This window comes from Canis lupus, chromosome 6 (assembly GCF_048164855.1).
Source record: "Canis lupus baileyi chromosome 6, mCanLup2.hap1, whole genome shotgun sequence".
Classification (NCBI taxonomy): Eukaryota; Metazoa; Chordata; class Mammalia; order Carnivora; family Canidae; genus Canis; species Canis lupus.
In genome coordinates, this window is record NC_132843.1 from 27,502,227 (window position 1) to 27,516,111 (window position 13,885).

Genomic DNA, 13,885 nt, shown 5'->3' on the forward strand with positions numbered 1-13,885 from the left:
CAGACCTTCCCCCGTCCCACCATTAATTCCCAATTAATTCCCATATCCGAGATGACTGTCACCTGTGGCCAGAGTAGCTGGTGCTCAGGACTGGTTCTTCTCTGGAAAACTTTATTTAAGTCAATACAAAGCTGGGGATGAAAGGGATTTGGTTAATGCACTGTCACTCAAACCTTCCTTCTGAGGCACATGACCAAAGCACAGGGATCTCACACTAGGATGACTTGAATCATCCAGCACTTGGCTGCTTAATTAGATTGGGCAGTTTTGTGTAGAGTGAGGAATAGGAACCCGTCTGACCTACAGGAGGCTCATTCATATGCGCTTTAGAGACTTTTATTTTCTCTGCACAGACTCCAGGGCTTTGAATGGGGTTTTTGTTTTCTACCCTGGAGAGGTTTAGCCCCCAGTGGCAAGGCACCTTGGGAGAGGTGAGTGAGCCTTTCTCCTGCAAGTTACAAGAAGGGCCTTTGTGGAGGGGGCTGGGATTCCACCTCCCATTTCCTGACACAGCCATTTTAGCAAAGACGACCTATGGGAGTAGAGGGTATGGAAAGCAATTCTCATAAAAGTACCCATTTTTGTGTACTGGGTTCCATGAATTTGATTTGGAGACAGCTAACTAGGTTTTAGCCCAGCTCACTCTTTTTCTCAACATCTTGTGCAAGAACAGTGATGGCCAGTCAACAAATGGCTGACAGAAGCTGCTAGCAGTTCTGGGCACACTTGATATTTTCCTTTACTAGTTTTCTACTTTTTTCCTTCAGTAGTTTTAAAACTAACTTTCTTTCTTTCTTTCTCTTTCTTTCTTTCTTTCTTTCTTTCTTTCTCTCTCTCTCTCTCTCTCTTTCTTTCTTTCTTTCTTCTTTCTTTTTTCCTTCCTTCCTTCCTTCCTTCCTTCCTTCCTTCCTTCCTTCCTTCCTTCCTTCCTTCCTTCCTTCCTTCCTTCCTTCTCTTTATTTTAGAGACAGAGAATGTACATGTGCATGCACCTGGGTGAGGTAGGGGTAGAGAGAGAGAGAGAGAGAGAGAGAGAGAGAGAGAGAATTTCAAGCAGACTCCATGCTGAGAGCTGACCTTGCCATAGGACTCAATCTCATGACCCTGAGATCATGACCTGAGCTGAAAACAAGAGTTTGATGCTTAACCAACTGAGCCACCCAGTCGCCCCTGTACTATTTATTTCTAAAGTCCATATCATACACTTTCCTAAGGAGAAAAATCCCTGACTGGATTCAGAAGATCTTCCTGGGCCTGTGGCTCTCCTCAAGGCCCTTCTTTCGACTGTCTTAGGGAAGCCCATCCCTGTCTCCTTCTCATCTCTCCCCTAAATGTTGCATCTAAGTCTTCTTTGCTGGACCAATTTCAGCATTTTATTATTACTTTTTTTCTGGGTTATTAACAGTATTCTAGGAGCTCATTTTCTTTCTGTTTCTGGGAGGTTTGAGCCAGATGTGCTTGGAACATTTTTATTATTTCCAGGGCACTATTTTTTTCCCTTGTAGAAATAGTCTCTACTTTTTAAAAATGCAAGCTAATGGAAGCATGATTCATTTGCATTCTAAGAAAACAACTCTTCTTTTTAAATTTAAACTTTTATTGAGGTATAAGTGACATATAACATATTAGTTTCAGATGTACAACATAACGATTCGATATTGTATATATTGAGGAATGGTCACCACTATAAGTCTGGTTAACATCTGTCACCATATATAGTTACACATTTTTTTCTTGTGATGAGAACTTTTAAGATTTACTCTCAGCAACTTTCAAACATGCAGTACAGTGTTATTAACTACAGTCACCATGGTGTACATTACATCCCCATGATGTATTTATTTTACAACTGGAAGCTTCTATCTTTTGACTCCCTTCATCCATCTTGCTCCCACTCCTCAATGCCTCTGGTAACCACTAATCTATTCTCTGTAACTATGAGCTTGTTTTTTTATTTTGTTTTGTTTTGTTTTTATTTGTTTTAGATTCCACATATAAGTGAGATCATATGGCGTTTCTGTCTGGTTTATTTCACTTAGCATGATGCCCTCAAGCTCCATCCATGTTGTCAGAAACTGCAAGATTTCATTCTTTCTTTTTTTTTTTTTAAGATTTATTTATTTATTCATTTGAGAGAGAGAGAATGTGAGCAGGTGGAGAAGTAGAGGGGGTGGGAGAGAATCTCTAGCAGAGAGATGCAGGGCTCAGTCTCATAGCACCAAGATCATGACTTGAGCCCGAATCAGGAGTTGAATGCTTAAAAAACTGCGCCACCCAGGTACCCCAAGATTTCATTCTTTTTTGTGGCTGAATAATATTATATATATCTATATATATAATATTATATGTATATCTCACATCTTCTTTATCCATTCATCTATCGATAGATACTTAGATTATTTCCATATATTGCAACTTCTTTTTAAAATACTCCATCACTTTTAGATCAGCCTGCTGGTACAACAGCCAGCCTTTCTCTGGTGAATGAAGCACAGTACTTGCTGATAAACAGATCCAGTGTTTTGGAGCTTCAGCAGCAATTAAATGCCAGGTAAGACCTTTTGCCTTGGGCATAGCAGACATGTGTAACCACTTGACTCTGGGAGTGAGCCTGGCACCTACCTGGGGAGTCATGGAGTCTAGATGAGAGACTGAGGCCCTAAGAAGTTGCAAAGCCCTTAGGTACAGTTCCCACATCTCTCTTGATGCCTTCATGATGCTTAGTCAACCCTAACTTTAAGTTTTTATTTTCTTTCTTCCTTTTCCTTTTCCTTTTCCTTTTCCTTTTCCTTTTCCTTTTCCTTTTCCTTTTCCCCTTCCTTCCTCCCTTCCTTCCTTCCTTCCTTCCTTCCTTCCTTCCTTCCTTCCTTCCTTCCTTCCTTCCTTCCTTCCTTCCTTCCTCTCTCCCTCCTTCTCTCTTTCTCTCTCTCTTTCTTAAAAATTTTAGTTATTTATTTGAGAGAGAGTGAGAGAGAAGCATAAGTAGTGGAGAGGGGCAGGGAGAAGCAGGTTATTGGCTGAGCAGAGAGTCCGATACAGGCCTCAGTCCCAGGACCCTGAGATCATGACCTGAGCTGAAGGCAGACACTTAACTGACTGAGCCACCCAGGCACCCCAATCATTCCATCTCTTAACATTTGCTCTAATTGAATTGAACTTGACCCAGTTTCGTTGCCTGCCCTCTACTACTCCCTGTCCCCTAGGAGCTTTGCCCTACTTCCACAGTCATTTTGAGTGAAAAGAAGAGTGATTATGAAAGCTTTTAAAATTGTAACTATAGATATTATTTGTTTGTATCATCAGACAGAACTGACATGACTGCCTGCCTGCTCCCATCCAGTGCTCTTCCAAGGGCCCTGACATATTAGCGGGTCAGCTCTAGAAAGGATTAGTTCAACTCCCTTCATTGTTCTTTAGAGGAAATTGAAGTCTCAAGGTAATCAGACAATTAGGGCAAAAAGAATTACCCCGTTGTTTTGTGAGAGCTGGATGGACTGCTCATCCCTGGTCCACAGGCTAGGAGGGGTGTGTATATGCCTGTCACCATGAGCCAGGGATCCTGTAACTCTCACATGCCATGTGGTCCTGGGCACATGTGTGCATACTCACAAACATGGACAAATATAGCTTAATAAAAATGACAAATATGGACTGTTTGTAGTAATTCCTCTTTATAGTCATTGGCAAAAACATACAACACAGTTCCCTGGCTGTGGCCCAGCTCACCCTCCTTGGGTTCATAAGAGCCCAAGCGCATGGGCCCTGGGTGTTCACTGAGCTAGCCTGGCACAGAGTGACACTTCTCTTCAGGTACTCAGAGCCCTTGGGGAGGGCAGGTCAGCAGTTTTCTAGGATTCTTGGTGTGGAAAACTAGGAGATGGAGACAGGCTTGCTGCAGTCCTGGTTCCTACCAGGAGGGGACCATGTTTCCTACCAGTTGGTTTAATGCTGGGCTGACAAGCAGCAAGTAGGCAGAGAAGGTAAGAGGACCAGCCTGTGCCTAGTACCTGAGAGGGTCGCTAGAGGCTCTGGTTGCTGTATCTCTGTTCTACTTTCAAATCTGACGGACTCTATGTTATATATGCTGACCACATTAGCTTTTAAACATACAGTTTTTCTTTTTACAGAGGACAAAAGAAAGGTTTGTAACCTGGAGGGTAAATCCAGAATCAAAGGATTTTAGGACTGGAAAGTACTAGCTCTTGCATTTCAGATGAGGAAACTGTAGTTCTCAGTTCATCAGTCATGGGAGTTATACATAGGGGCAAAGCTAGAGGTGGTTCTCCTGGCTCCCAGCTTTTCACACACCATTCCCCATTTGGAAGGGAATTGAGATATAGCCGTATCCTCCACTAGAGACTTTCAGTTCTGTTTCCAGGGAAAATTCAATCATACTTAAGGATCCCCCCCCCCCCAACTTAAAATTTATTTATTTTTTGTTGAGGCACAACAAAGCAGGAAAATAATAAGGACATAGCTCAATGAATTTTTACAGATGTATATGCCCATGTAACCACCACCCAGATCAAATAGAGAACATTTCTAGTAAACCAGAAACTTTCCTTGTATCCCCTCTTAGCCTTATCAAAGGTCATCACTATTCTGCCTTCATTCACCAGAGATAGTCTCACCTATTCTTGAACCCAGTATAATGGGATCATACAATGTGTTCTTTTGCTGAAGTTTTTAAATGCTTTTTTTCAGTGCTTTTTCACTTGGGGGAGGGGGTGCATGGAGGTGCCAAGAGCCCTTGTATGGGGCCTTGTGTCAGTAAGCAGAGATTGTAAACAAGAATTACAAATATAGCATATGCTAGTTAAAACTGCAAACAGGATAAAAGTTAAGAAGTAAATTTGTTTTTATCGACATATAATTGACATACAATATTACATTAGCTTCAGATGTACAATATAATGATTCACTATTTGTATATATTAACAAATGATCACCACAATAAGTCAAATTAACATCTGTCACCACATACAAATTTTTTCCTTGAGATGAGAACTTTTAAGATTTTCTTTCTTACCAATCTTCAAATAGGCAGTACAGTAGTAACAACTATAGTCATCATGCTGTACATCTCCATGATGTATTTATTTTAGCACTGGAAGCTTGTATCTTTTGACTCCCTTTACCCATTTCGACTGCTCCCATGCCTGCTTCTTGTAACCACCAGTCTGTTCTCTATAGGAAATAAATACTAAAACCTCCCATAGGTACCTGTTGCTTTATGATATTAGAAAAAGAGTATGAGGTCTTGCAACATTTTAGGTCCTTGGTAACTAAGCCTATTGACACTCTTTAAATGCCTTGTCTGGACTCACCTCATAGAACTGGTATTTTCATAGATGTTTGTTCACTTGACCCTGTTCACTTGGTTTTTAGAATCCTTCAGCTTTTTTGCTAAGATCTACTCACCTTTGTGCTGCCTCTAGTAGGCCTCTTCATGGAGATGGGACTATCTCCCAGGGGACACCATCAAGGTCTATTAAACAGATGGGTGTCTGTTGGCCTTATACTCATGGCAGAAGCTTATTCTGATCATCTAGGCCTCAGGCCAGAGTGCAGTTGATGAAGTCAGGCATCAAGTGCTAGAAATGTTTAATAAATAAAACAATGCACTTACCCACTTCTCCTCACTTACCCCCCCCCCCCTTCGGTATGTCTTAAACAGTGATGAGAATGGAAAGGAGGAGTTATTCCCAATGAAAGACCTCATCTCACGTTTCCGTGCCAATATTATTACCAATGGAACAAGGGCTTTTGAAGAAGAGAAGTGGGATGAGATCTCTATTGGTTCCTTGCGTTTCCAGGTGAGTTGAGGGAAGTTCAGTTACCCTTCCTCAAGGGTTGCAAATGGAAACTGACCTTTATCTAAGGCCAGGGTGGTGGTAGGCGGGAATGCCTCTCTTTGACTCTTAAAGGAGAGTCCTTTGACATCTACATTTTGGGACTCCCCTGGGAAGGATCTGTTGTTTATTCCCCACGAGGGCAGCAACAGTCAGTTTCACATGGGGCAGAGAGAATATGCCCCATACAGGTGATTGCAAGCTCAGTGCCACCTCCACCCCCTCACTATGTTCAGGCTTAGATTCTGTTTTCTTAGAATGCTGTGTCTATGAGAACTTTATCCTCTTGAAACCTGTTGGACTTTACTGCTGTCTGGTGGAGAAGGTCCCAGATGCCTAGCAGTCCCTCAGTGCCCATGGCCACTCCACCCTCTTCCCACGCTCTGCCCTCTGGCCTCACTGGTTATTGTGGAGGAGCTCGTAGTCAGAGGCAAAGCCATGGCTTGCTGTCTCTCCCCAGGCTCTGAGCTCCCCAAATTGTGCAATGGGCATGGAAGATGTGAGGAAGTCTTAGGTTAAAACCTGCATTCTTTCTTGGAGCCAGTAAAGGCCTCAGAGCCCTGAGCCCTCTGACCTCTCCAACCTCTCCGAGCTTGCCAGCCCTCACCCCTACCTGCCATACCACCGTTCTCTCCACTCTCTAAACAGGCCAAGTGTCCTGTCTCAGCACCTTTGTCCCTGCTGTCCCTTAGGCCTGGCATGTTCTTCCTGCCACCACTTCAGGACCTCTGCTCAGATACCACTTCCTTGAAAAACTCTGAGTCTGCATACTACCTGCTTATTCCTTCAGGGCATACAAGGGTGGGGCTTAAGTAGGCTTTGTTCCCTGCTGTCCCTCTAGGGCCCAGAACAGTCCTGGCTGGGAGTCAGTGCTCAGTAATTGTTGAGAGAATGAATTGACAGGAAAGATAAGGAATAGCTAGGGACGGAAGGATAGGGCATCTGCACAGAATGTGCCCAGTTCTTTAGTGGGGGCATGAAACTATTTTGATAGTAGTGTTATTAATCAATGGTATAATGACTATACTGGGCTACCTTGTGTCCTGGCTCTGCACTTGGAAGGGACACCACTGTAATATCCAGAAAAGCAGTAAATTAAAACAATAAATCTTTTGAAGAATGTCAGAGGTCTGAGGTTGTGGAGGGTGATTCAATCTGCATGACGCTAAAATGTCCTAGAGAACTTCTTTTATCCATTTAACTCCCCAAACTTCCTCTTATCCTGGCAGCTGCTCCCTCTTGAAAAAAACAATCTCTTCTCTCTGTGACATTCACTCCCACAGACTTCTCACTGGCACTAGCCTTACTGCCGCCTCCCCCACCCCCTTATCCCTGACTCCTGATGTCCTCTTATTTCCTGTTGCTGTGTCCTTGTCATGTCTTTAAAACACTTGCTCTTAGGTATCCTGCCTGATATTGAGTAGGTGCTAGTCTATGTTGTTTGATAAATGAAGAGGAGGGAGAAATAAAGGAAGAAAAGAATAGGATAACGAAAGAACTAGAACTAGTTTGTTGTCACTGTCAGAAACTCACCCAGAAACCATAGCACTGTGGCTCTTCAGGTACCCCCAGAGATGTGCATACAGGGAAGATTCTTTAAGATACTTTTATGAGATGCTTTGTTTTCTTTAGGTCACTTAATAAACATTCATTAATAAGAGTGAGACTTTGCCTGCCCTTTGGCTCAATTCTTTCACGGGTAGCAATCTATTCCACAAAATACAGTAATACATGTATGCAGAGCTATGTTACAAACTTATTGTAGTGCTTATGATGTTAAATATGAAGAATTGGAGGCTATCCTACATATGCACAAAAAGGGAAACTGGTTAAATAAATTATGTTATCTTCACACAATGTGGTCCTGTGCAGACACTAAAAAGTATAAACTATAGTTAGTACTGTGCCTTTCAAAAACTAAATGCTTAAAAGACGTTTGCTGTTGCTAATACTCAGGCTGAGGCCGTTGCAATGCAAAAAGCTTTAGCACATCTCTGTGCTAAAGAGAGCACTGGGGATCATCAGGTCATAGAAACTTGGATATGTGTTGGTTTTAGAGTCACATTTAGGGAGATTGATGCTAAAAAAAGAACAAAAACAAAAAACGTTAGAGCTCAAAGAGGGTTATGTGGATTAAGACCTTTATTGCAAAATTATCGATAACAGCAAAGAGTTAAGAAACTGTTGATATGGCTTTGTAGAACAGTGAAGAACATCACCTCCCAGGAATGCCAGCCATCCTGAACATTGCAAAGCTCAGGGATGGGGTCGTCTCTGTACAGACATGGAAGGATGTCCAAGATGTATTGTGGAGTGATGCCAACAGGGAGGAAACTCAGTGGTCTTTCAGAGTGCAGTGAGTGTGCTATGCAGGTGCATGGGGTGTCGTGTCCAGCTATAAGCTGCAGTCTGGAGTGACCTACAGCCATGTTAGTGGCCTTTGCCTCTGAGGATGGATAGAGAGGCTACTGCTAAGTGCTTTCTCATTTCTTAAAGCTTCTGTATCATTTGAGTTATTTTTCAAAGAACCTGTATGCTAGTAAACAATTTTCTGCAATCCCAATGGATAAGAGTACTAGAAAAAAAAAGCTTAAATTTACAGTGTTTTTTAAAAAAATACTTTGTTTATTTATTCATGAGAGACACACACAAAGAGAGAGAGAGAGGCAGAGACACAGGCAGAGGGAGAAGCAGGCTCCACGCAGGAAGCTCGATATGGGTCTTGATCCCAGAACCCTGGGACCACGCCCTGAGCCGAAGGCAGATGCTCAACCACTGAGCCACCCAGACGTCCCAAAAATTACAGTTTTGTAAGAAAGTTGATTTCTCTGTCTTAGTGTTTGAAAAAAGTGCCTGGAAAATATCTTTCCTTCTGCCAGCTTGAGAAACTGTCTTAAGAGAGTCTTTTCACCAAAGTGACAGGATTTTTACTTCAAGTGTTGTCTGTCAGGTGGCCGCTGGGGCCCGGGGCTGGTGGGACATCCCTTCTGTGGGACATCTATTCTGAGGGACATGGCTCTGCAGAGTCAGAGGGAGCCTGGCCTGGCAATCATAATGTTCTAGGCAGAGAAGGTAAAATGTTCTGTATTTGATTCTGGAGGGCTTAGTGTTCTGATCTTTTGGAAGTCTTGTTCCATATTGGGGATTCTTGTGTGTTATAATGAGAGCTTCCACTTTTGAGCATGACTAAGTGCCAGGCCTGGGCTTGACATCTTAGAAATCACCAAATCAAGCTAAGGGGCTGGATGAGGAAATAGGGCTTTGAGAGGTCGTAGGTCTACCCTGTATTGAGGCAAGTGCTGGGCGGAGGCCCGTACAGCGCACTCCAGCTGCTTATGGAGGCCTGCGGACCTTGACTTCTGCACCACGGTGAGGGCACGCTTCCCCTGGTTTAGTGCCCACCAGCCAGGAGCGAGGGATAGGAAAGGCCAAGACACATCCAGATTTAGTTGTTTCTGATTTCAGTGCTTACTTTGCGCCCATGGGTGAGCAGAGGAGCAAAGGAGAAAATCAAGTGCCTTTGCTCTTTTTATATGTGAGACAAAAGAAGCGTCTTGTCACCGCTGAGTGCATACTTTCTTTTTTTTGTGTTAACACTTATGGGAGATTTTCTCGCTTTAAAGCAATTCATGTTCATGGCAGACCAAGCAGAATAGAAGTTCTACCATATGGTATGACCCCTGTCAAAACACTGTGTATATATATATGTTTTGTTTCCTGCTTATTTCACTTATAAACGTAAATATTTCCCCTTTCATTTAAAGCTCTTTATACGGATGCCTGGGTGGCTCAGCGGTTGAGCAGCTGCCTTTGGCTCAGGGCCTGATCCCGGATTTTCAGGATTGAGTCCCTCATGGGGCAACCTGTGGGTAGCCTGCTTTTCCCTCTGCTTATGTCTCTGCCTCTCTCTCTCTGTCTGTTATGAATAAATAAATAAAATCTTAAAAAAAAATAAAGCCCTTTATAGAGGTAATTTTAATACCTGCATGATACATACATGGAGTGTGGCCATCCTTTTCTACTCTTTGATGTTTAAGACACTCCCAGATTTCCCCTACTACAAGTAATGTGAGAAGGATCCTTGTATGTGAATCTGTGTTTGTACTTGTGGTTCTTTTCTTAGGTGAAATTCCTAGGATTGAAATTTCTGGGTCAAAGGGCATGGACATTGTAAGGTTCTTTCAGAGGACTCAGTGCTGTGTCCGTAGGTATTGATCTTCTCCCCTTTTACCCCTCCAATCAGTTATTTCTTTTCTTCCTGGGAGGATCCCCAGGATTCATTTGAAAGCCATCCAAGATTCACAACCCCTCTTTTTTTTCTCTACAAAGCCCTGAGGTGGGAGCCTTTCAGTAGATGACCAATGACCTGAGGAGGTGCCACTTTCTGGCTCCTTGCTGTTAGAATATTGAGCATTTCTGTGAGTGGGGCTGGAGACTCTACCTCTTACAACCAGTCTTCCGGACTCAGCTTCCTACCTGCACAGCAGGAGTGTCTGGTCATTTTCATGGCAACACTCTCTTTTCCCTTCTCACCTCCCAGGTTTCGGGGCCTTGTCACAGATGCCAGATGATCTGCATCGACCAGCAAACTGGGCAGCGAAACCAAAATGTTTTTCAAAAGCTTTCTGAGAGGTGCGAGAGAAAGGTAAGCATGATTGTGAACCATGGCACCTGTTTTAAGATCCTGGCTCATTATCCACACCAGAACTGTAGTTCTGAGTAATAGTGCTGAGTTAAGTTTTAGAAGTGGGGACACATCCTAAGGCTGATGGGCTACCATTAAGGTTCTGACCTCATCCACGGACCCATCTTATTTTTCCTTTCTATCACTTCCTTACTATTTTGGGTCTTATTATGTGTATTTTTGATGCTGTCAAATTTCATTAAAGGGATATTGGGTGTAAATAAGAAATAAGGAAATAAGCAAAGTAATTTTTTTGTATTGATCATTATTTTCTTCTCCATGGATGTCTCATGAGGGTAAAATGCCCCCTGGTAAGTAGTGGAGCTGCACAAATTCAGTAAATTCTACTCTCAGAAGCCTGTAAATCATCTTGAGGGTTCATATGCCCAAATATTGTTTTTGTGGAGGCCAGATTATAGAAACTGAATTTCTCACAGATTGATTCTTTAGGAAGATCTGTGTCTAGGCTAGTACTTTCTGGTTTTGTTTCCCAAGAATTATAGGAAGCCAGGTAAGTAGTCAGCCTGCATGGAGCATTTCTTGAAAGTTAACTGAAATAATGTAAATATTTAATCTCTCTCCAATAGTAAGTTAGAAAGTTAACTCATAGTAAAATGTTCTGCACTGTTTCCTGTGTTTCTCCAAAACTGGGACTTGTTCTTTCTCCAAAACTGGGATTTGTTTACAGTATGTAATTGCCACAGTCTCCCTACAGGTACAGGATAGATATGGTCTGCACTTGAGTGTTTTACCAACATGTCTATGTGCTCAGTGAGGCAAGTCATTTCCCCTGGGGGTGTGGGGACCTTGGGCCTGCCATGCCAAGGGTGCTAGGGGAGGGGATGGTGGGCATGCAAGGAAATAATACTTCTTAGAATCACTGTAATTCTCATGTGCACATATCTTTTCTTTTTTAAAATAATTTTTGGAATAATTTTAGATTTACAGATAAATTGCAAAGAGAGTACAGAGAATTCTTGTGTACCCTTCACCCACATGTGCACAAATCTTAAGGAATTAATTTGGCCTCAGCCTCTAGCCTGAGGCCTGGAACATTGGGGGCGTCCAGCTGATGTTATCACAGCAATGAACAGCTCTGGGAGCATGTCACATGCTCCAAAAGGTCCTTTTTGGCTCACTTGCATTGATGGCAAACTTTGAGTAGACTCACACAGCTCTTTATTGTGGACTTTCCATCTTTATCCTAGAGAGTTTGGAGAACTTAACCTACATGATATAAAAAAAAAAAATCACAACAAGAAAATACAGAGTTTTGCTATTATTTTCACAAAATAGTTTTTACATCAGGGAACAGAGCAGAAACTGGCCTGACAGTGGTGAAAAACAAAGAGCAGGATGCAAGCCCTCCTACTGGAAGCTCAGGGTATAGAGGAAGGAGAAAAAAGAATGGGTCCAGCAATAAACAGGTGTGGGGTGACTATTAGGAGAGGATAGTATGTATATATATATGTATTTTTTAAAGATTTTTTATTTATTTATTAGAGAGAGAGAGAGAGACAAAGGCAGAGGGAGAAGCAGGCTCCATGCAGGGAGCCCGACATGGGACTCCATCCTGGGTCTCCAGGATCAGGCCCTGGGCTGAAGGTGGTGCTAAACCGCTGAGCCAGCCAGGCTGCCCTGTATGTATGTATTTTTAAGAGAGAGATCACGGGGGTGGGGAGAAGGGAGAGGCAGAAGAAGAGGGAGAGAGAGAATCCCAAGCAGAGTCCACACTTAACACAGAGCCTGACTCAGGGCTCCATCTCATGACCCTGAGATCATGACCTGAGCGAAAATCAAGAGTTGGATGCTTAACTGATGAGCTGCCCAGGCGCCCAGGAAAGGACATTTGAAACGAGAATCCTTGGTGTCTGAAATTGGGATTCTTGTTTCCCACTGGATTCTCGGACATGTCTTTAAAGATTTGACTTTATTTTATTTTATTTTTTAAAATATTTTTATTTATTTATTCATGAGAGACACAGAGAGAGAGAGAGAGAGAGAGAGAGGGACAGAGACAGAGAGGCAAAGACACAGGCAGAGGGAGAAGCAGGCTCCATGCAGGGAGCCTGATGTGAGACTCAATCCCAGGATTCCAGGATCACGCCCTGGGCCGAAGGCAGCGGCTAAACTGCTGAGCCCCCAGGATCCCTGATATTTGTCTTGATTTTAGTTGAACATTATTATTTACAGAATTATTTCAACTGCTCAAATAATCGAGCTTGTTGCCACTGTCTTATTCACAGGTGAACTTCGGAGTGTACCTGATGCATATGTCTTTGGATTTATCCTCCCCACGTTTCCTGTCTGTAGGATCTCAGGTGTGTCCTGTGTTGAAAGAAAATGCAGAATGCCCTGATTTACCTGCTTCTGACTAACATCAGGATGTTATCTCCTAAAAAGTTTTTTCAGCATAAATTAAAGTTTCTCTTTTACAATGATGTCTGCTTTTATTCAGATTGGCACATGGTTCAGTAGAACTCCATGTTTTGAACAAGGAGAGTTCTCTTGAGGGTAGAGAGAGCTCTTGTGGGCTTTGTGGAGCTCCTACTCTTCCCGTGTGCACTGGCCACACTGGGGGAGGGAATGTTCTGAGGCCTCTGTGCTTTCCATGAGGCAAATGCAGCACAGGGACTAGGTTGCACCCAGAAATCTTCCCCTATGTGTTTTAAGTATGATAACTTTATTTAGATGAGGTTTTTTCTTTTTCTTTCTTTTTTTTTTTTTGTTTTTTGTTTTTATTTATTCATTTGAGAGAGAGAGAGAGAGAGAGCAGAAGCAGAGGGAGAACAGAGAGAGAGAGACAGAAGCAGACTCCCTGCTCAGCAGGGAGCTCCATCCCAGGACCCTGGGATCATGACTTGAGCCAAAGGCAGACACTTAACCATCTGAACCACTCAGGCGCCCCAGGTGAGGTTTTTTTTTTTTTTCCTATTATAATTCTCTCTTGCTCTTTTTTTTGATCACTACTTTTTTTTTTTTTTTTTAGATTAAGTGTAGTTGACAGACAATGTTAGTTTCAGGTGTACAACAGAGTGATTCAACAACCCTGTATGTTATACTGTGCTCACCGCCAGTGTAGCTACCATCTGTCACCGTACAACACTATTACAATATCATTGACTATATTCCCTATGCTGGACCTTTTATCCTAGTGACTTATCTCTTTCCATACTGGAAGTAATTAGGTGAGATCTTTAATGAAGCTCCCTGGGAATACTGAACGTCTGTTTTGCCATTTCTCCACACTGTTATCTTGTCTTTAGAAAGAATCTCTGGGTGCTTTTCTCTTTTCTTTTTTAAGATTTTATTTATTTATTTGACAGAGAGCAGTGGGGAGGGGTAATGG

General features: G+C 42.6%; 1 protein-coding gene across 2 annotated transcripts in view; it reads left to right on the top strand.

The window, feature by feature from the left end:
• Positions 1-12,974, top strand: part of MOCOS (molybdenum cofactor sulfurase) — a 53,446-nt gene extending 40,472 nt beyond the window's left edge. For both annotated transcript variants that reach the window (XM_072829307.1, XM_072829308.1), the window contains 4 exons: positions 2,446-2,551; positions 5,678-5,816; positions 10,393-10,497; positions 12,783-12,974. In XM_072829307.1, coding sequence (XP_072685408.1) covers positions 2,446-2,551; positions 5,678-5,816; positions 10,393-10,497; positions 12,783-12,914 — 482 coding nt within the window. In that variant the 3' untranslated portion in view covers positions 12,915-12,974. The remainder of the gene's footprint in view (positions 1-2,445; positions 2,552-5,677; positions 5,817-10,392; positions 10,498-12,782) is intronic.
• Positions 12,975-13,885: the final 911 nt, after the last annotated feature.